Raw genomic sequence first — 24,336 nt, 5'->3', positions numbered from 1 at the left:
GTATGTTTATGTTTACCATGGGCAGGACAGGGAGAACCAAAGGCAGTAATTTACCTGCTCAACTCAGTACTAAAGCTCGACATGATATAGTCTTTTCTTTTTTGTTAAACAAAAATAGCATCAACATGTAAAATATACATTTTCATAATGTCTCTTTCATTTATACTAAATAAATCTTTTTAAATGTATGTGTCCTATTTGTCATTCAATAGCCCGACTGTATTCTAATATAAGAAAAGAAACCCTAACAATGCTTGCTTCAAAACACTGTGGTTTGACTGAATTCTCTACACACAACAGTTTGCAGCTTTAGCTCAAAAAGATAAGAAACCAAAAACTTGTTCTAAACAACTAACATTACCAATTATTAATACAGTGTTAGTGAAATAAAAAGGTTTGGTTCCACCTTAACAACCTGTCCTTTTATCCACAAAGTAATCCACAAAAATGCTCCACTCCCACTCCCCACCAAAAAAATGCACCTTAATGGTTTTGTTTTAATTAATTGGCACTTAAAAAACAAGTTATATAAATAGTACCTTTTCTGTGAAAAACATGAAATTGAAGAGTATTTTGGACTCATTAGGTTCTGATGATCACTGATCCTTCAGGACATTGCCTTGATCTCCATCTCTACAAAGATTTGCTGCTTTTCAATGTTTCCAGTACACAGCAGTGGTTTGGGGTTTCCTGGATGCTAGGAGGGGATTTCCAGCTGGCGGTCACATAAGGCTTGTACTGAAAACATTGTTGCAATGGCTTTGCCTCAAACACAGATTATACTTCATTTCAGCACTTGAACCTGATAAGATGCAATTCATGATTCTTGGATGTGACATGACATTGCAGAGTGAGCTTTTATCGTCTAAACACCGGAGCTATGGTAGCACTAAAAGGTTAATCAAAACAGAGAAAAATCAAAGAGCAGAAGTTTGAGTGTGACACAAAATCAGAGACTACAGCAATTGTTTAGCAGTTTTTCCAAAGTTTGCTCAGAGAGAGGAAATAAAAACAAGTAGACAGCTCAGAACAATGTGAAATTTTTTTGTACTTCCTGACCAAAACACATTCCACGCATTAAAATCTTTTTTTTAAAACAAAACTCAATAAAAGACATATAATAAGCATAAGCTTTGTGAAGTCTTTCAGCTCGTCTTTTTTCCCCCCACTTTTTCAGCTGCTTTTTATGAATGTCCATTTCTCCTATACCTCAGAGTCTGGTTGGAGTATCTCACCTTGACTCAAAAAGCAGATAGCACAATACAGGTGAGCAAAAATAAAAGGTAAGATCTACATACAATCACTTACAGGTCTGTGGGCACTGGTACAGTGCAGCAGGATTGACAAAGAGTTTAATGTGCATCAAAGTGGTGAAAACAGTTTCAGGCTGATGCACCAAAAATGGCAGAAGGACTTTAAAGATTGATGCACCAAAACTGGTGAGTTACAGTGTCACACTGTTACACTGTCATGGCATTTCAACAATTTTCTCACTGATGCACCGTGGAGGTGTCAACATGTGTTCGCCTGCTTGGTCTTATGTCTCGGTCAGGTTCCCTCGCATGGATATTATCTTGGAATACCTTACATATTCAGAACCAAAGGCATTGATACAAGAACACCAGTGAAGAGAACAATGAGTCCAGCCTCTCACATAGTGAAAAGGCAGCATTAAACCAGAGATAATTAATCGTCGATTTCAAGACAACACCTTGTGTTTTATTTTCATAATATTAATGCCTCATTTTTGTTAGCAGTCAAAACCCCTGAAAATTATTTCATGGATTAAGAGAGCTAAAATTCTTCATCAATGGCAACTCCGGAGCTAACAAGGGGGTAGGTCTTGGTGTTAAACTAGTTTTTGACTAAACTCACCAAGAGGGTGTTCATACAGCAAAAAGTGTCAGGTCATTTCAGCAGTACATAAGAAAGTCCTCATGTCAGAGAACTAAAACATCAATAAAAAATAGGTCCCCTCTCAGATGTAACTCCCAAAATAATCCCCCAAACAATCACAACAACGACAACAATAAAGTAGAGATGCATTGTTTGTGGGAGGATGAAGAATACCCATCCAGACCTCCACCTTTTTCGTTTTTTACCCCCACATACAAAATTAACACCTCTGGATACCCGAGCAAAAACTAAAAACAGAAACAAATATTCCTGTTTACACATATATATATCCTCTGACATGTTAGCCTAGCCATGAAATATTTGTTCACCACCCCATGACATACTCAGACCACCTCTTCCTCTTACTTCTCCTCCCAAACCAACTCTATCCATTGCAACACCTCAAATGGAGGTGCCCCTGTCTGGATCGTTGCCGTATCCAAAATTGGGTCCTGGACCTGTTGGCTGGTAAGGAATGGAGGACATAGTTTTAATGGGACTGCGGAAGAAGCCACCATTTGGGGCCCTCTGCCTGAAGGGGCCCACCCCACCAGTTCGGTGGTCCTGAAGGTTGGTGCCACCACCAAAACCAGAGGAAAACCCAGCTGCGGCTTTGGCGGACAGGCTGCGGCTCAGGGTCTGGATCTGCTCAGGGATAAAGGTGGTGGTAGTGATGTGTGTGTTGCGGAAGTCGCTGATCTGCTCGAGCGCCTGTCGTGCAGCAGGAAGTGCATCCATGTCAAGGGGGGTTAAATCGACGGAAGAGGTGGAGAACTGCTTGTGGGGGCTTTCGTCCTCGGTGCACAGGCTGTTAACCCTGCGGTGTAGGTGCTCCAGGTCGATCTCCTTATCGTCCTGCAGGGTTGGGAGGGTTGGAAAGAGAAGAAAGAAGAGGAGGAAGTGACGATGACAAATGCAGGGAGAGTAGAGATCAATGGGAGGAAAAATTTATACATCAGTATAGGAGAGGAAGGATGAATTTGGATAAAAAAAGAATTGCAGGCAATGTTCAAGGAAGGATGGACAGAAGTGAAGAAAGGATATAGAAAGAAGGAGATAATGACAAAGAAAATTAGAGAGTAAAGTGTGGAGAATATAGGAAGGAAGATAAAGACAGCATGGGGTAGAGTGAGGCATATAGTAGAGAGAGAGAGAATTTGGAGAACCAATGGGGTGTATTTGTTTTCAGCAACAAGGATGTAATCCATCCAACCAGTAAAAATAATATGTAATAATCAAGTTAAACAAAAAGTGGAATAAAAGGCAAATGCAGATGAGGGGAGGGCAATTTAAAAAAGATAAAGTCAAAGTATTTGAGGAACCCAGCATGAAAATGTACATGACGTGAAAGAACAGCGTCAAATGATCGTTTGATGGTTACAGGAAAAAAATGCACATGACAAGAAGTGGGGAGAGCAAAACAAGGAAGAGGGGGGGAGGATGGAGGGAGGAATAGAAAAGGACACTGAGCTGTGGTCAGGATATTAAAAAATAAAACATAAACACACTTCTACAAGGCCTTAAAGGGAGTGCAAATAGTCAGGAATGGACAGAGACGACACACTGCTGACATGCTGTGTGCTCTGCCATTCCAGGGTCTCGTTACTATCGAGCAAACCTGACTAACTACAAAACTTAGGGGTAACTTTGTAGATAAATACTCAACAGTTTCTCATCACTACATTGCATGATGGCCTCTATCTGCAAAATATTCACTTGAGATTAACATCTCACTTTCAAGTGAATTTTTTTCAGGCCATAATTCATTGTTAAAATTCTTATGTCTGTAATAGAACCATACAGTGATTTACATGTATTGCTGAACAATCTTAGCCATCCAAAGCACATAGATTAACTTAAGCTTTAAATATATTTACTATATCAGATAAATGAAACTTATTACAATGTACATTTATGACTATATTCACATGTAACTTGACTACTGAAACGGCTGTAATGCTTAGTGAGAGGTGTTTCATGCTTTTACTACATAAGGAAAGGTGAGTATGAGTGCAGGGGGAGGGATTTCAGTTTCCAGTGAATGACAGGTGCATAGAAAGTAGAAGGGGACTTGGGTCAACAGTAGGGGGGATAAAAAGTTCAGTGAAGTGTTTCTAAAATTACATTTTTACATCTACCACACATACTTGTGGGGACCGTGCTTCTGGGATCCCAAGCTTTTTCTGTAAGAGGTCTTGGAGGAAGGACTGGTGGTCAGAGTAGGGTGAGACAGGTTGGTTGGTTTGGATTTCACAGTGATAGTATGTGGGTAAAATCAGAAAGGATTTTTTTTTTCAAGGTGGAAGCCACAAGATTGGGGATAAACAGAGATTTACTGACCGTTTTCCATCGCATCTGTGGGGGTCTGTTCGGCTGAATTCTTTGGCCCTACTCTCGAGCAGAGCAGGGGAACCAGCAGTGGGCCCCGCCCACTAGGTACCATCTAAATGAGACACCTTTGGAGGAAGACGAGGACGGAGGGACTGCTAATGTTTGTATTTAAACTAGGCACGTTTGGAGTTTGGAGGAAAGAATTGTAAAGGAGAGGGATTGGCATCAGCACAAATAAAGGGAAGTGGAAGGTAGGATCGAATCACAAATGGTCATTCTGCCGTCCGTGAGAGGAAATGCAGGGGTGCCTATAAGGACTGAGCAATAGTGGCCTCGAGCAATAGAAGATTAAAGCAGTAAAACCTGAATACTTTTATAATATATCTCGCTTAAAGGTATATCTATATATATATATATATTAATCTCGGTGAAGTCCACTGCGATATTGAAGAAGAATTAACCCTGAATCTGAAAACGATTAGAACCTCCCACATGAACTATTTCTAATATTTACATACCCTGGTTCATTGTTAAAGGCAAAGGTTTAATTTGAAAAATGAAATGTCAAATTGATCACTAAATCTCTTTTGGCTTACATGTGCCTTTGTAATATAGAAGGTATATCTCATTACAAAGTTTTCATGTTGTAAAAACCATGCGACTTCAACTGTCTGCTGGAGAAGGGCTCTCTTTGTCCAAACATGGAGAAAGCCCCCTCTAATGGCTGCAAGGCATTATTGCATATATCGTCATCTGGCAACATGCCAGGTAAACAAACTTTTTTTTTTTAAAGAGGTAATTCTGCTTCCAGCTTTGCAACAAGTTTAGGTCTCATTTCCTGCTGTCAGTCATCTCCCTTCAAATGATCATTCATGTACAATGTTGTCTTCAAGCTTTACTAACCAAGGATTATATTTGTTATCTTCTATTGTATGTATAACCTTGGTGTGGGAGGTGAGGTGGTGAAGGTGGTCATTCTCATTTTGGGGGTGATCTCAGAGGGGTTGGTGGGTTCGTAGGAATGCTGCACAATTAGCGCACAGGGAATGTCGCAGCATGCTGGAGGCTGGTAATGGGTGGCAGTGGAGCCAGCGGTGTTGGCCGTGTTGGAGGTCTGGTTGTGGGTCTGACCACCCAGCGAGAGAGGGTGCTCGTTGGGGCCATGGGGACACGGATCGGCAGCTTGCATGGCAGAGGGACCGTCCGCCTGTGCCTGGCGTTGGTGAATGTGGAAAGTTTCAGCAAATTTGGGTTGAAAGGGGACAGACAGAAAGGAGGATACAATGTGTAGGAGTTCACATGTATGTGTGGGTGCGTGCGTGTGCGTGTGCGTGTGTGTGTGAGGTGAGAAGATTAAAACCAGTCCAAACAAACAAACAAACAAAACAAAAAAAAAAAGTACAAAACACAGGCAGACCAACAACAGCCGTGCCAAGACAGAAAAGGATGAGTGACGGACAAGATCAGGCAGATTGAAAGATGGCAGGGTGGACGGAAGAGAAGTAAATTGGAGAGACAGATGGGTGGAAGGGGAAGGGGTGAGCGAGAAGAAAGACATGGCAGTCAGTCAGCACACACGTTTAAGCAGGTCACTCTGTGTTGTGTCCTCAGAAAGAGAGACATTCACACAGTCGTTATATACCTGGAAAGGGGAGATGTTTAAATGCCATTTTGTATTGCTCTCTCTCCCCCTCGCCCGCTACACCCCTCAACACAGAGTACTTATCTACAAGAACAAAACAAAAAGGCAATATGAGAGCTTTGAGCCACAGTGACACAGTTCATTCAGTAGAGTTAGAATGAAAAGAGCTGGCATTTTTTATTCCAGTCCTAAAAGGTTAGAATTAGCTTTTGCATGTATCAATAAAAGACTTGAAATTAATAAACAAAGCACACAAGTAGTCCCAGCTCTCCACAGACTAAATCTACATGGACTATATGAGATATAAGATATGGTCAAATCCACAAATGTTTTCATTATGGAAGAGTTCTGGAAGTAATGAGTAATAAACTTTAATTTTTAAAAATCTTTCAGAGTCTACTAACAGAACTCTTTCATAGCAACCTCTGGTTTAACACACACATATATATAAAAATATACAGGCCAAGGAGTTAGCAAAACAACCACCCAGGATGAGATGAGGATCATCTAAAAATCCAGAGTATAAGGAGCATCTCAAAAGATAAAAAGTTAAATAAACCATTCTGCTCTAGCACACAGCGCCCTCCAATACACACCTAAAATCAGTTCAGATGTTTTTCAGCACATCAAAGGTGAATTACTTTTAAGATAAATGATTTCATAAAAGTAGTCTGACATCAATAAACGCTGTGTAAAAATTTAAGATTTTATATTTTGCTTCCAAAGAGTAGGGGGTCTTTGTAACTTGTGTGACTGTGATTCAATTTTATGTTTATTATAAAGACTATTAAGTCTAATCCCTGTATCATGAGAACATGTCCTGCACACATGTGTTTTCTCAACTATGCAACATTTGAATATGCTTTACTGTTGTATTTTCATTTATTTAAGGATCCCATTGATTGGAGGCTCCCAACCCCAACAACAGAGATGAATGTAACTTTGGAAATCCCAGTTTTAGCAGCAAAATACGATTTTATCTTCTAAAAACACAAACTTTTCTTTGGTATTTTTCAGAGTCAACAAAAGAGATGGCAACTTATTGTGTTCATGTGAAAGGATACGATTAAATGCATAAATACACAGTTTTAGAGTGAATCATTGAAGACTTTTCTATTGTAACTGGCTCATTGCTTTATTTTTTTAAAGTCATACTAACACCAGAATGAATCACAACTCAGCATTAAATGACTTAATCAAGTAAACAAACAAGCAATTTGGTTTATGTTCAGGTAAAGGTTTGAAAGTGAGTGAATGAGCAGCCAATCGCCAAAGAAAAACTCTGAAAGAATTGAAGGTCATATGAAACTTGACTTCTTGGGAGCACAGAGTAAAGAAACCAAGACTGAAAGAAGAAATTATATTTAGGGTACAAAGTTGTCATATTTCTTCTCAAAGATCCTAAAATAGCTCAAATAACCTTTTTTCTTCTTTGTGCAATACCCTTTTCAAACATTCCTCTAAACTCCTTGTTAATGGTATCCATGTTAGCTAACTCTGTGTGTGTGTCCTGTGAGTGTTGATGCAAACTGTCCACGCCAAGAAGCAGGCCCAACCATTCCACAACACAGAAGCACAGCACAGACATAAACATTGTCACATCGCTAAAGGTTAAAAGCAGGTAGCACAGCCTTGTAGCAAACATCATGAATATAGAGGCATGTACAGACAAACAAAATGTGCATGATTTAGTTAGAGTTAGAACAAAGACAGAGACACAGATAGCTCATTTGTATTAGAACTGAAACAGAGGTTTGTGGATTATGTATGCAGAAAGCGTGTATGTATGGAAGCATGTAGAGTATGGGGCAGCATAAATTTGACCTGATGATCCAATGGATAAATGCAGTCATGATTCTTTGCACTGACTACAAAATAAAAGTAAAATTACATTCATCCTACACTGTGGATTTTGTTCACTAAGAGTAATAAAACCTCATTCTATATTGGGGCGGTGAAGAGAAGGGATGGGCACGAATGGAAATCTGCCAGTTGCTTTAAAGAATACTAAATAGAGAGCAAAGATTCCAACAATGAGCTCCATGACATGGGATATTTTTTGCATTTATTACACCAGTGCAAGCCTGAAATGATGGAGTCTGAGGGCTTAATATTTGGCAGTAATGATGCATGTGCATGCAGGTGTGAGGGCAAGCTCGCTGGTGTGTGTAACTGTTAAGAGTGGCGATACAGAGATTGAGAATCCGTCATCTTCAGGGAGGAAAATGATATGTCTCTGACTGTCTAATTGGAAATCATTAGCACCATAATTGCAGTTCTTTGTAAACAGTCCAACATTTTGTTCAAACAACAGCTGCAAAAGGTAGGGGGAAACCCATTTGATAATCATACTGACAAAACTACTTACAGAGTTTATCCATCTTGTTTAAGGATTGTGAATTTACTGAAAAAAAACCCAAAACAAACTTGCGGACAAGCAAGCACCGAATGATCCATCAAATTCCTTATCGAAATACTTAATATGTTGTCTTTTTTTACTGGCTGAAGTAGCTCACAGAGTTGAGCACGGAAAGCAGTCATCATGCCAAGCTTGAGCTCCAAGTACATCTTTCAGGTGCTTGTGCATCATATTAAGCCAAGTTTTCTAGAGCCAGTGCATAAACTCCAGGTTGACAGCCTTCCTATTTTATTCAAAGCTTGTAAAACCACACAGAGAGCCATATGCTCTTGGCTCAGTGCAGTGATCTTAAGTGGTTTCAGCATTTGCAGAGACAGTGCTGTGAGTGACATCTAGTCCTCTATTTGAACTGACAGAGAGGAAAGCATCTGGTAAGTTAATTACACGCTTTATGGTTTCCTTTACATTATTACCTTTTGGAAGCAAGATGACTTTAAACCAGACCTACTCTTCCGGCCCTGACTAAAGTCAAATTGCATACAGAGTCAGAGATTTAATGCAGTTAATAAATTACTGCATATACAATTTATCTAATTAGTTGCTTTGAAGCTGATTTAGATCTGCCTCAACCCCCATCTTTGAGCCAGGACGTATTCGACTGGTCCCATTTGACTGGCTCCTTTTATGCTCCCATCGACTATCATTGCAGCTGGTTACACATCTGAAATAATTTGCACAGATGGTGATTTGAGCACAAGGTAGTACATTCCCACTGCTATTCGATATGAATCAGCAGTTTTATACAGCAAAAATATTTATAACCTGAATTCGAAACTTTAATGGATCTCATAAAATTATGCATGGTTTTCAATATTTTGGGCAAATAAAGTTCTGAAAAGCATAGCCAGGATATGCAATCAGCTGTTTGAGTCAGATAATGGGGCTGAATACAAGTGTGCGCCACACTTCAGATTTTTATTTGTATAAAACGACACAGTTATTCACTATTGTATGTTGCCCTATTGCACAAAAAATCCCCACAATACATTGGCTATACTGCTTGTAACATAGGAATATGTGCAAAAGTTCAAGGAAGTATGGAAACTTGGCATGAAACAATAAAATTGTAGTCAAAGTAAAAATATTTTCACAAAGGGAATTCTCCTAAACTTGCTTTACTCAGATGAGTGATAGAATTTCAGGTTTTCAGGCTTTGACTAGATAAAGTATCTCTTGCACTGAAACAATCACTTTTTAATTAAATGAGTTACAACAACATTTAATTTTCCTTTGGGATCAATAAAGTAGTTTTGAATTGAATTGAATTAAAAACATACTTTTTTAAAATGCCGAGAACATACATAAATAAACCCCGTCAGCGAGCTATAATGATATAGTAATGCTCATGGTGTACAGTTGTGGCATCTTCACAAAGCATTTCATGTTACTCACTCTGTCGTGACAAATGTTCACAGCAGTTGTGCAGCCTGTGGAAACAGAGACTTTGCGAGAGGAGCTCAAATTTCACTGCATGAAGTGTCTGTGCTTGTTGGATTGTGGATTTTCTGAATGCTACTCTGGTTGTTGCAGCCTGGATGGTTCCCATGTGGGCAAAGCGGAGGTGGGACAGGTTTTTAGATCTAGTTTAATCATGCGACGAGCCCTTCTGGCTCGGTGGTTGCTCTCAGGAAACCGCTGTGTGTGCCAACATCAGTCGATAGGTCAGAGCTGTGGTAGGGTGGAGGGTATATGTCACGGGTCGGTCATCAAAAACAACCACTGACTGAGCCAATGTAATTTTTACCATGGGAGCACAAAGGGGAGCATTTATAAAACTGGATTAAAAAAAGCATATTTGTTAATTTCTTACATATGTATATATATGTCCTAATTTCATGGATGGGGATGCATGTGGAATTCTAAAATAGGAAATATATCTACGTGTAGCTCCCAAATCAATATCAGTGATTTTCCTCTCCTTAACTGCCTGCTACCTTGATGTGCAAAACCTTGAACAAGAACTACAAAAAGAATCAAAGACTAGCACCATTTAAATCCCTGCTGTCCCTTCCATTCACTGACGAGGCCCCACTCCCCGCGCTCAGTCTGGGGTTGATTCTGCTGGCTGCTCTTCCTGGTTAATGAAGATAGCAGGGGGCGGGTGTGTTTGTTTGTGTTGAAGTCGAGCCACACTGTGCTTAACATGACTTTGGGTTCAAGCGAAGGTTTGGTGTCTTTGTTCCTGCTCAGTGGCAGACACGACTACTGGTCTGAATGACAGATTAAAGCTGTAAACAGAGCAGGGGGCTGCAGGTAGGGGGTATATGGTGTATTTATGCGTGAAGGGAAAAAAAAAAAAACTGCAAACAAAAAGATGATGGCAGGCAGTTGTATATTAGAGCTGCATATGACGCAATGTAAAATACTGACCTTTTTTCTTCTTTTACAAACATTGAACTACCATATCCATCAATATGTATAAGTAGAATTAAGGTTAGCTAAACACTAAAGTTAACCACTAGGAGAATCTGTGGAAAACAGATACATTGTAGCTGTCTTTTGGCAAAGATGTACAAGAAATAATAATTTTACTGCAGGTTGTCAAGTTACAACACCGAAGAAAAGGTTAAAACTGACTAAACAAATAGTTAGGAGCAAGACAATTAAAGGTCAAGCACCAGATACTTGACCAGATAAGAGTAGGGTCTGCTGTAAAATGAAGGCATGTGGAAATCATCTCACACTCACTGTTAAGCATAGTGGAGGAGCTTTGATAGCGTCGGATAGGTTTTCTTCCAAAACCTTGGAAAACTTTGTTAGAGTTCAAGGCCGCAGGAGCTCAAACAAGAAGAATTACCATCAGGAGAAATTAAATAAAAAGCTTGTGGATCTCACCTGAAAACTGAATTTAGGTTATTATTCAACAGGATAGTGAACATGTGGAAATGAACACAGAAATAGTTCAACAGACACCAAATCAATCTTCTTTCATGTCCACCTCAAGTCTCCACATTTAATTTTGATGGAAAAGCTTTTGGATGAGCTGAAGAAAAAAAACTTAAGAGAGAACTCAGGAGTCTGAACTGTCTAGAATGATCATACAGAAAGAAATAGTCAAATATCGTTCTCTGTAGATGCTCCAACCTTGTAAGATGTTATACCAGGAACTAAGCGCTGTTTTATTGTATAAAATTTTGAATATGCGGGTACTAATAGTTATGCTATCAGTTAGTTTAGAAAAATTTACTTTTTCTTAACATGTCTTTTGTTCTATGTAATAAAAGGCCTCAATCTAAATGATGGGTATGTATAGCTATTCAGTGTGTATGTTGCTGGAATAAAAGCCAACATTTAAAATCCACACGTACTGCAAATTAAATAGATTTTTAAATAGATTAATAGTCAAACAACCCCAAGGACATTTAATAAAGATATCCAAGTTTCTAATCCTTTCCACACAGAAGCAGATTATTCCTTAGACTGCAATATGGAAGGAAGAAGAAAAACTTCCACATGATTTGTCAAAGAGTCCTGTGTCCACTAAAGTGATCATATAAAATGTATCATTCCAATCACAAACCTAACATTCGGTGGTAACAGCAAGCAAATGCAATTTCAGCTTGCTGTGTATTTGTGCACTTAACGTCAAAGGGCTGCTTTAGTCTCAACAGCAAAAATCACAGAAGGATTCACCTACATTTCAGAAGCTGCAGTAAAGTCATCCTGCAATGTTTTTTATGATTTACTGGACCCCACTTATTTAATCATTTGTAACGAAAGGATAATAGAGTTTTCCTGCTGAAACTTTCTCCTAAATTACTTTCCAGATGACTGGGGTTATTGGTCTTTTATAATGAAAAGTAACCTGATCGGTCGTTAAATCATCCTCAGCAAAGTCGCAATTTCCATCTCTCATCTTTGTGTAATTTTTCTAAATTAATGTCCATGTCACTTACAATCACCAAAAAAAACCAACAAAGATTAGATGGAGCATATTTTTAGTACTTGTTATTAGAAGATAAGATCAAAAAGAGACTATTAAAAATGATGTGTGTGTGATAATGAATATTTACCCTCTTTAAACCTCAAAATCAGTAATAAAAGTTGTTAGACCATTCAGAACCCATTCTCTCTGATTGACAGTGCTGTTGGAATTAGCACCAGCAGTTAAATAAATAGGGAGGAAACGCTTCCTCATTAATTCTCTTAAGCCATTATCCTCAATTTAACCTTGACCTGCCTTTATCAAACTGCTTCCTACGAGGGGAAAAAGCAATTGTTTGAAGCGGAAGTAATTCACCTGATGGCAAAAACATTTTCCACAAAAAATTAATCTGTGCTGCTTCATGTACTGGTCCAATTTGTTGCAGTCACATAAATGATTAACTCTAAACCAGAAGTGAAAATATTATTTCATACATAATTACATTCCTTTGAGTCTCTCGCTGGCATGCTGTGCATATCAAATCTGTACCACTTTTGTGCAATTTTGAAGTTTTGATTAAAGTTATTAACATGAACCCGTTTTCGCCCTCTGTGTTTTGGTAAACATAGCAGCGGGCCTGGGGGGTAAATAAAAGTAGTTGGTGTTAGAGGATGAATGGGGGCAGGTTTAAGTGGCTTTTAGATTTTTTTTTTCTCTCTGGTTCAAATAAGGACAAACTTAGAAGACAAACTTAAAAAAATAATTTAAAAAACTGATGAAAAGGGTTCAGGCTTGTGCTGGTACGACCTAAAGAAGAGCAACTCAATATGCAACTATTTGGCTTTCTTACTGAAAATATCACCTATGACAGAATGATGCAGCTAATACAGCTACTGCATCACAGCGGACACAAGGCTTCCTACCAGAGGAAGATGTAACCGGAGTTATTTTGATTGCTTCAAATGACGTCTCTGCTGAGGTGATCATCAGTACATAGCCTGATTAGATATTTCACGTGGTGCAGCTGCTAATTTACGACAACGGAATGATGCTGCTTATTTTGGGAGGGACAGACGTTGATATAGACATCTATGTTTAACACAGTGACTCAGTAGTTTTGACTCTTGCTATGTTCCGCTGCACTCCAACAGGCCCTCAGGCTGCTTTGTATTCTACTTTTAAAGTTGCCCGCATCCGCTATTCTCATACAACACTGACTGCGTGTAACAAATAGAGGGTTGATTAATTTGTTTGTACTCGCATCGCTTCAGATTAGTCAACACATTAACAACACAACTAATTAAACTCTGAAAGAGGTGGTATTTTGCAAGAAACTACTTACTGTAACTTGATGTTGAAAAACTGGGAGATAAACGATGATGATTTAAAACTGTCAGCTGAAAATAATGACCCTCAATGCTCAATTTAGAGATGTTAAATAATCAGTGGGAAAAAAATTTAGATGTGGCATGATGAATATAATTGTCTCATATACTGTGCTAGATATTTGCTTTGACAAATCATTGCCAGATAGTGATGTAATGAGAATTAAAAAAGGGGAAATGCGTAACTTAAAAAATGAATTCCTTTTCTAATTAGGTTCAGTTAAATTTGTCGCTTAATTCACTTAAACCCATATTAGTTTTTGGCAGAGAGAGTCCCTTCGGTTAATAACTTTGATAATTTAATGGTAACTCTAATGAAAAAACAATTAAAATTAATAACATGACAGCACCCTCTCTGAACTGACTGTCTCAACAAGATGGGGGATTGTTTTGGAAGGTGAACTTAATCTTCTCACTTTGTTTCCACAAGTACATGAGATCAGCCTTTAACATGTCAACGAAGAGCAAATATAGAGCTTGGAGGGAATTGATGTGTATTGTTATTTCTCAAAAAAATTAGCTCAGGAGAAGGAAGGCTGAAGATATCTTTAAAAAATTCTTAATGTTTTTTTGTGTTTTACCTCATGGAAGATCAACAATTACAGTAGTTGCTTATAAAAAGCTGGAAATTATCCACTCATCTATTCTCCCCATCACTTTCAAATTTTCTTGTGACCAATATCTCTTTTGTATTCCCTGGAGTCTTCAAAAAATGTGTCCACACTTTGAAGTTGTTCTTCTGTCATATAGCAATTTTGTTTTGCAGTGTGTTTAACTGTGACTTTATGTGATATATCAACATAAATAGCTGTAAAACAGAAGGAAAAATTCACAGTTTACCAGATGTCATTCAAACAAAAATTAAAAGCATGGAAGGCATTTATAAAACCACTTTTCCCTGCAAATATAGCTGCAGTATTTTTGCAGAGTGTCTTCACTAATTTTGCATATCTAGAGACTAAAACCTTTGCCATTCTTCTTTGCAAAATAAGTCAGGCTGACACTGGTTAGATGTAGAGCGTCTGCAAACATTGATTTGCAGCTATGCCATATATTTATATTTCTCAGGTGATACTCTAAACTCCTCCACACTTTTCTTCTAGCCCCTTCCTGGTGAGATCCTTGGTCTTCAAGATGCCGTTTGTTCACTAAAAGTTCTCTAATAAAGCTCCACGGCCTTCATAGAGCAGCTCTACTCAGATATTAAATAAGACACATGTATGCTTTTCTTGAATTTCACAATTATTTGTATTGATCAATGACATGCCATCCCAATGAAAAAACATTGCGCTTTCATCAGATTCAATCTTTATGACTTCTTTTTTGGCAAGCCTATTATACCAAATGATTTGAAGTATCCCTTTGACTACAGAATCATTCCGTTTTAAGGTTATTCTCTCCCATACCTCCTTGGAGGGAACTCTAGATCCCTTCCGTCGTGACCACCAGCTTTCCACCATAGCAATGAGGCAGGAGAGAACCACGCCAGCTGCCAGGACGCAGAAAACTCCGGCAAAGCTGTGGATGTCGAGCGCGTTGCCACGCTGCCGCGTCTGGTCTGAGCTGTAGAGGTCACACGGGCTATCTTTGGGCCACCACTTGAGTTTCAGGATGTCCATGTCGCCATTCTGTTGGAGTTCCAAGATTCTAGGAGGCAGGGAAGAAATGGAAGTGTATATGAAGAGAACCAATAGAGACTAAAAAACAAGCCCATGTTGAAAGAAAACATCAGATTTCTATTGAAACAAATACAATGCATAGAAGTGAATAAGCAAGCAGTAGAATTCAGATTAAAAATAATCAAGTAATTGATGACACTTGAGCTGCATTTTTATGATTAGAGTGGCAAAAACAGCCAGGGAAAATAACTTATCTGCATGAATCATCTGCACAACACCCAACACTGCAGCTGTTGTAACTCCTCTCCACCATTTGATGGCAGTGTTGAACAGCTGAAATTCCCCAGGATCCCCCCAATACCCATATTGGGCTGTCAAACTCATTATGGCTAACATTAATATGTTTTGCAGCACAGCACAAGTACGCTGCCACAATGTCATTATGCAGCTTAGCTTTAGTCACACGATTGATGGCTTCAGAGAGGATACAGCTCAGAGGTTGATGGGGTCCCTCTGCTAGCCTTCAGTTTATTATTTAACTGGGTTGTTCGTTTTGGTTTGCAGGAGAGCTGCAGATGTAGACACTCTCAGAACAGCTTATATTTAATAGGAGATCTGACATGAAGCGGAGAGTGGTACATGAAAAAAAGGAACGCATAAAATGAGGAAAGAAGAATATAATGCCCTCACAGACGCATTCATAATAATACAGACGGCTATAATCCAGCGTGAGCAAGTGAGCCAGCACACTGGCTGTTAATGCACAAAGGGAGACACACTCTAAGACATGAAGTCACGAACCTGATTGCATAAATGTCCAAGCAAACCTAATAAGGATTCTTCCATGTTCTCATCAATGATTCGCAAAACTTCCTGGGAGCACATTCCTCCTTTAGTTGCAGTGACAAAAAGAAAAAAAACAGATCTGTGCTCTTTAGTTTGTTTTTTAGCTTATGCAAAGTACACGGAAAATCAGCAAATGCAAACAAAGCCTGCAGCCAACTCATTTATTCACAACAACTTGAAAAACATGGATCGTTTTGAGATGAATCAGACTCAACCTGCCACTTTAGAATCAAAACTGTCTCATTCAGAAATGTAATTTTATCACTTCATAAGCTTTTCTGTGTGGGGAACAACATGATTAAAACTGAAAATTCATCATAATGTTGATTGTCTTTTGCTTGAGTTTTGAGTAGATTAACTTAGAGGTGTGTTTATGATCTTTTTATTTAAGATTCCCAGATGCAAAGCCAGAGTGATCTGCATCGTCAGTAATAAAGATAAAGTCAATAGAAAGTATATTGTAAAGCTGTTAAAGCTGTTAAGATACTGGAACAGAGGGTCAGTCAGACATCCATCCATCTTTCCCACTCTTCCTTCCTCCCTTCCTCCATCCATCCATCCACCTACCCACCCCCCCACACCTACATCCACACATATCCATGGGGGGATTATACATATTTCCAGCAGATGAGAGACTGGTAACGTCCTGGACAGACCATCACAGGACTGCATGTTCTCCCACAGACAAATATATGCATGCTAAGTTCAATTAGCAAGTTTGGGTGAGAGTGTGTGCATGCATGATTATCTGCCTTGTGTTTTCTTTGTTGCTCTTAATAAAGTAGATAGATGTACAGTATATTAGCATATAACATTAAGATTAGACTAGGTTTCAGTTTATGTAAAAACAACAAAAGAAAAATGCAGACAATTGCACAAAACAGAAACCAACTACTCCCAAAGTTCATAAGTCTTTCTACACATCAGATTAAAATGAAAAGCCTTTAAAGTATATCTTTAAAGTAGTTCTTACAACAAAAAAAAAAAAAAAAAAAAAAAAAATATATATATATATATATATATATATATATATATATATATATATATTTCTTTAAGCAAACAAGGTAATTGAACTTCTGAAGAAAATGCTGTCTGATATCAGTGTAGAGCAATTATCTTATTGCAAACTTTGGTACAGTCAAGATGATGCATCATTGTAAGCACAACAGCTTCTCCAGTTGATAACTTTGCCAAAGCTCAAAAGCAAAATTTTGTCTATCGAGGTGGAGTTACTCTTATGCCTGGGAAAATCACTTTGCTCAAACTATCTTTCAGCTTTATTTCCCAAACTACTGGCTTGGATCGAAACCATGATTTTCTGAGCGTCTTCTAGAAGACAGTCCTGAATCGAGTGCTTAACAGGTGAAGATCACCGAGCTTCGGAGACATGATTAGACTGGAGCTTACTGATCAATTTTCAGCTTTCATTGTGCAAATTCTTAACACAGTCAGTGTGAAAAGGCGATGACGATGATGAAGACACAGGTGTTCTCAAAATGTTTGAATATAATATGCTTAAAAAGCTGATTTGTGTCCTGATTTCGTCGTAGTTGAGCCAAACTACTCTGACTTTAAAGCAGCAGCAGAACCTAGCATCAGGAATTCTGGTGTCATTTTTGACTGATATAAAACTTGATTTATATCAGACTCACTCTGGGTACACCCTTGTCTTCTACAGTTTAGCTTTCATATCATGAATTGATACTGGTATTCTCCAAAGGATTGAGAGTCATAAAGATGTGTTGTTCTCAGACTCAGAGGAACCTCAATATCTTTCTGGGTTAGCAGCGACTTTCACCACACACCTCTCCCATGGATGACATTATTGCCCATGTCTTTCAGACAGTGGAGCCGTGAACACTGACCTTTACTGAGATAAGAGACTTGGATTCCCTTAGTGGGTTTCGTTTGATCTTTTGAGTGGTTTTGGAGGATATAATACATCTGATGGCCTCTGTGGGTGTTGTTGCTCTCTGTGGATGTGCAGAGTTTAAATGTCTTTGATAATGCAATTTAGAAAAACTGAAAACCAAACGTTAAAGTAAACCATTAGATAAAAACAGAAATTATTTCCAAATCAATAACCAATAAGACTTTTATGAATAGAAGAAAAAAGAAAAAAAAACATCACTTCAGGATTAATAAAACTTACTATTCCAAACTTTTGGACAAGTGGATGTCTTTATAGCTAGATATGTGTATGGAAATGTGTGGACATTTCCATTTTTTGAATGCATAAAATCCATTACCTTTAAAGTTCTAAATTCTTTTCATCAGAAGCTTGTTCGTGGGTTGTTGAGAGTAGTTTGTTTCTGTCTGAGAATAGTACACACATCTACTACTACTATTACAAAAAAACAACTCATGAGGTTTTTGCATCTTCTTATCATACTTCTGCCTTATTAGAGTGTTTAAAATATTAGCATATTTCAGTTTAATCTGAAAAAAAATTAAAAATACCCTGTCTGTATGTTTCAGCGCCACACAGCTAACCTGCTCTCTAAAATACAGCATACACCCTTGCCAATTTGTTTCTAGTGAGAGTATCACAGAGAGATTACAGACAAATTCATGCGAGTTCAAACACGATTACTTTTCCCTCAAAGCAACATCGGGCTTTTACACAGTTCTGACCTTTTTATCTGTCAGTCTGGCAACAGATGCTTTACACACACAAACAACCCTGTGCTCTGACAAGCAGCTTCACAGAAAGACATATTACATGCACTTTAATGAGATGGAACACAAAGAATCCCACCTAAAAAGAAGACATCCAAGGTTTTGTCAAAATGTTTTATGATTTCTTGCATGTAATTTATCCATCTTCTAAAAAAGTCCAGACAAGTTTTTTCTTTTTTCTGTCAAAATAAGAGCACAACTGCATGTTTTGGGGAGCTGCCCATTATATCTACTCATAAGCTGACTGTTCATTTGAAAACAGATTGTCACGGCAAAAAGATTTTGTGTGACACAAACAGCAGCCGATTCATGTTTCGTGCACTTTAAAATTTCTGAATATTGTTATAACCTTTTAATATGCGAGTAGTCAATGACTGAAGCTAGACTCTGTAAAAAAAGTTCACTTTTGACATTTGCAGGAAAAAAAACATCAGTCATTATTAAAAATGGCAATGTTTTCAAGTGCTGAAGCATATCGTCACCGTACAGGAAAATCTATATGATTTTGAAGGGCTACGAGTTTAATCTACAACTCATAAAAGACAGATCAAAAGGATGTCAACCTAAACCACAAACAGGAGCGAGTTAGATGAGATAGATACGAGTTGCGAAGCAGGCATTCCAAATACAGATTCCATCCCTGGTGGAACTATTTGGGTGTGTCTAAAGCTTCATGTATCATTAACGTTTTTGAGAGAGGACATAGCAGAACAGATCTGAGATTCAGGACAGAGTGCCTCCACTCAGCCCTCTATTACGACCCTGTCTGCCAGTGCAGCTCATCATCTATCATTCTGCACTAATTGGTCTATCAGAGTTATGCAAAGGCTGCTTCCCCGATGGGCTCTTGAATCAAACCAGAACACTTACATACACTGACAAGAACATAGCTGCTCACACACATATTAGATCCTTTTACATTTGTCTCACTGGTGTTATCCTGCTCACTGATTTACAGAAAAACAAAGAGGACAATAATGAGAAAAGTGACTGGTGTTTAAAGCTCTACACTTCATAATATCAAAATGTGCTGTCCTGCCAGGTGCATTTCTCCCCCATTCTCCTTTCAGCTAATTGAAGGTGGTCAGTAACATATTGGTTACAATCTGATCTTTACCATGACATTCATACATCCAAAAATCACAGTTGTTGTGATGCCATTTGTCCTTCAAATATGATGTGTGCAAAGACAAACCTCAGTTTTAATCTCATCCAACCAGACTATATTAACATACTATTCCTTCAGCAGTGGAGTCCTACAGTGTGTAGAGACTATAGTGGATTTTTGCTTTATTTATTTTATTTGCTTTATAAAGGATAAAGCAAATGAACTTGTGTACCAGTTACCTCATGGTCTTTCTAAAACCTCTCTGAATGTTCCTCGGCCATCAGAGAAATTTTATTGTTATTAGTTTGACTTCATTGTCACAAATCTTGTGAAGAGTACCTAATTGTGGCTGGGCTATTGGGAAATTACTATAAATATATAAATTCTTCCTACTCCTGGATTATGATTCCAAAGGAGCTTAGTGGAACATATACAGTATGTCTGTAATCAAATCCATAAGTGTGTTTTGCAACAATATGATGGTAACAGTCTTGAGTTGAGACACATTGTTGCTTTTTCCCCATTATGACATGTTTCTTATTGTGATACATTTAATCAGAATTTTTTCATTTAGAACGCCAAGTCTGGTGTTAAAAGGAACATATTATATTATACAGTTCATACATTAAAAAAGGTTTCTTCTATAAACCCAATGGACAATGCAGTTAAATGTATAAAAGTTGTGCTCAATGGCATTAAATCTTTATCTATATTTCCGTAAATATTTCGTATATGTGCAAAAAAAAAAAAAAAAACTGTCCGGAGATCTCCAGTATTCCCCGACACTCCCAGAAAAGCAGGGCAGGCCTTTTAAGTTGGAATATAATTTCTGGAACTGACAAATTGAGTACTTACAATTTAGAAAATGAATTACTTAACATTAACATTAATACTTATTATTTAAGGCAAATTCTGTATTGAAACAATTGTCAAATACATCTTTGTTGTCTAGATTTCTCTCTCATAGCTAAGTTTTCACTGCTAAATGGGTTTTGTGGGTGAGTGCACCAGAGAAAGTGAGCATGTTGATGTTCATTTTTTTTAATACACCAAAGCAGCTACCACAGTTCTCCATTTGTCCCTATGCCATGGCTGACAGGCAGGATGAAAGGCCACTGTGCTCTGCCTGACAAAAACACTGGTTGAGTCAAAGGGTTCCTGCAGTACGCCATCTGTCTGGCTCTCTAATTTGGTTGTCGCTGTCTCAGCAAAGAACCCCATCTTCTCTCAAAAAACAAACAAAAAATCCTTCCCCACACAGGCATGAAAAACTGTGACAGGTAAACAGACAACAACAAATGTGAAAGCCAGGATTACCTTTAAATGCTTATGAGAAAGATTAAGACCAAATTTATCCTCCATAGTAAAAACAATGGGAAAAAGTGGAAACCACGAAAACTAAAAAAAAAAAGCAAAAAAGTCACAAGTCATTATTTAAACGGTCTAAAGATCTCTCACCAGCTTTGTACATTAGTCTAACTGCCCCATTTTACACTGTTTATTGAGGTTCATGTTCAACTAAAACATATATTTTATTTTCTTATTTTCTCTGCCATCTTTTCCCTTTAATATCTTTTAATGTACTTGTCTTAATTCTGCTTCTTGTTCTATTTTTCCTTTGCAAATTTCTGCTATTTAATTAGCACCATTTTATACCGCAATAAAGTAATTATGTTGTTCTCAGTTGTTATAACAATGCTGTATGTGTCACACATAACTTGAAAGAAATTTTGACTTCACAATTTCACACCTCGAGATTGGCCTCTGCCTCTTTAAGAAGCTCCTGCTCCTTTCCAACACAACCCACTCCAAGGAGGAGCTTTGTGAAAATTGAGGGCACACCAATAAATCGACCCTGATTTCCTTAATTTTGGAAGATCGATGATTAGCCAATATTTACATGTGAAGATGATCTTAGCCACCAATCTTATCTACTTCAGCAACGATCTAAAAATCAACCACTGTCCTCTTTTACTCTGCCGTGAGAGAGGTTTGCAGTTAACAATGGTTAACCCATTGGTGCCAACTCAGTGACTTTCTTGCTATATTTAGCAACATTTCAGACAAAAAAATCAGTCATGCTCTTAAAGTACAAGAGGTAGCAAAAATATCAGATTTACATTAGCAGCAAATTAAATGCTTTCTAATAGACTAAAATGTATGCCATTAAGAATGGGTTAAGAGTCATTGTCTTATATTGTAAAGCAAAGTGCATGCTATAGTGTCAGTATAAGATGTCTTAAAGTCTCAAGTCTTTTTCTGTGTAACATCTGTCTTATATGTGAATAGCTATACAGGTAAACACCAGTGTATGTCCATTTGTAAAGAAACATGAACATTGTATGCAACCATGGATGTTACATATACCTATGTCTATAAAACAGCTGGTCTGGTGAAGGTGTGCATGTGTAATGACTTATCTTGTTTTAAGATGGTTGCATTTCCCTTTGGAGATATAAAGGACAAGTCTCCCACTGGTCGTTAAAGCAAATGAGCATGGGTTACTCATGTGTTAAGGCGGGTTGTGAAGGTGTGTGCTCTTGTGTGTCTACACACTCTATTGCTGTCTCAACATTCTCTCCGCAGTAGCCGTTATTGCGTTTAGACTGGATGTTACCATGGCAACGCTGTGGCTCCAGCCTTGATGGTGGGATGATCACACGTTATTAGTCATTTCGAACCAGCAAAAGGAAACATCACAGTGATTTGCATAGAGAACTAAGGGGCACTAGGCTGGAAAGAAGAAGAAAAAAAGCCTGAATGAAAAGGAAACTGGTTTAAGACGGATATAGAAAGACAAGCTTCACAGATGGAGAAAGACATTGTGCTACACAATCACAAAAAACAGATAACTACATATAAATTGTGAACAAATATTTACAGAAGAAGCCATTTATGTTTTTGTTCTATTTCAGGGAAGATACAACTGGATGGCTTGGTATTATTATAACTGGCATCACCTTTAAAAGGACATCATCTGTCCGTCCGAAAAGACTAAGGTTCAAGAGGAAAACCTAAAAATCTATCTTTCATGCACTACCCTTCTTCTCCTCATCTCAAAAAGTTTTAAGTTCTCACACACAACATTGCTTTGATTTATTAAAATTAGTTGTAAATTATCTTTAATTTTCTTTTTACAGCTATAATTTGTGGTTACCACAAGTCAATTAACCCTCTTGTTTAACCTGGCACATCAAGCACACAAATAAACATAATATTTTTTATGGGTGGCCCTCAAAAGTGATAAATAATCCTGTTCTTCAGTCTTCAGCACCATGTGTGTTGAAACATTTCTATGTTTCATGTTCCAGTGCTTTTGTCTTTCATTTTGTTTCACACCTATCTCCAAATACATCTCCACACACGCCTACACACAAACACACATTTATATTGCAACATTCATGGTAATCATTGTACATTTAACAGCAGTTAGTGCACAACAGTTTTAATAGGTTTAGCATATGTGATACAAAATAAAACAAAAAACATATTGTCCAATTTAAAGAGGAAATGATTTTGTCATCTTAAGTGTATAAAAGGACTGAGTTTAAAGCTTTGTTAATTTGCACTGTAGGTGTCTTATTTTTAAGTTTGACAGACATTTAATATTGATAATATTCTTGTTATTGAATATTATAACAAGAATATTTTAAAGCTTTTAAATCCTTTTAAAAGGATTTAAAAGCTAATCCTTTTAAAGTTATTCTACTCAGTTGGATATTTCTTTTCATCTGGGTATACTTTTTTTATATCTATACATTTTTTTCTTATATTGTGAATTTGCCCTTACCATACAGTCTTTTTTGTTGTTGTTGTTTTGTTTAGTTTTTTTAAACTATTTTGAATGTGCATGCTTACATTTACTTTTAATCTGCTGATGGAACACCCTATATGTCCCCCTGTGGGACAATAAAGGATATTTCTGTTCTTTGACTTCCTGATTTCAGAGCAATGTTTTTTTTTAAATAGCGTGTCACTTTATGATAATTTTATTAATGAGCTTCATGGTGATGCAGTTGTTAGCACTACTGCCAAGCAGCCAAAGGGTCCAGGATTCAAATCCAGGCCAGGGCCTTTCTGAAAGGAGTTTTGTATGTTGTCCCCATCCGTGAGTGAGTTCTTAAAGGGTGCCCAGCTTCCTCCCACAGTCCTAAACCATACATGTTAGGTCAGTTGGTCTAAATTGCCCTTAGGTATTAGTGTGTCAGTGCATAGTCGTTCTGCATGTCATGTGCAAGTCCTGTGTGTGTGTCTGTGTTGTTCTGTTATGTTCTATTATGTACGCCCTGGATGCTTTTCCAGGGCGTACCCTTACTGCCACCCAATGAACCCTGGAGATGGCCTGTGCATGAGCCTGCTCAGATAAGCGAAATGGATTTTATTAATATTTAATATCAGTCTTTAGATACGTATTACTATTTGGTAAAAATTAGTCAGGCTCCTGTAGGACACAACTACAAAATCAATATTTTCAGAGATGCGCAATATATAAAAACAACTTAGCACCCAGCCTGTTTCACGAAGAGCTGCTCCTGCTGTTACAAAT

The 24,336-nt window shown here is 37.9% G+C and overlaps 1 protein-coding gene across 3 annotated transcripts in view; it reads right to left on the bottom strand.

Annotated features, from left to right (window-relative positions):
- Positions 1-201: 201 nt before the first annotated feature.
- grid2 (glutamate ionotropic receptor delta type subunit 2) overlaps positions 202-24,336 on the bottom strand; it is a 452,662-nt gene continuing 428,527 nt past the window's right edge. The window contains exons 15-17 of one of the 3 annotated variants that reach the window (XM_023343825.1): positions 14,945-15,185; positions 5,169-5,440; positions 2,548-2,751 (exon numbers count right to left, since the gene is read on the bottom strand). In XM_023343825.1, the coding sequence (XP_023199593.1) occupies positions 2,646-2,751; positions 5,169-5,440; positions 14,945-15,185 (619 nt within the window). In that variant the 3' untranslated portion in view covers positions 2,548-2,645. Of the gene's footprint in view, positions 2,752-5,168; positions 5,441-5,869; positions 5,954-14,944; positions 15,186-24,336 lie in introns of all 3 variants that reach the window. The other 2 variants (XR_002753592.1, XM_023343824.1) reach the window with 2 other exon arrangements.

Source organism: Xiphophorus maculatus, chromosome 12 (assembly GCF_002775205.1).
Source record: "Xiphophorus maculatus strain JP 163 A chromosome 12, X_maculatus-5.0-male, whole genome shotgun sequence".
Classification (NCBI taxonomy): domain Eukaryota; kingdom Metazoa; phylum Chordata; class Actinopteri; order Cyprinodontiformes; family Poeciliidae; genus Xiphophorus; species Xiphophorus maculatus.
The sequence above is the reverse complement of the archived record's forward strand: the minus strand, read 5'-3'. Positions and strand labels throughout refer to the sequence as shown.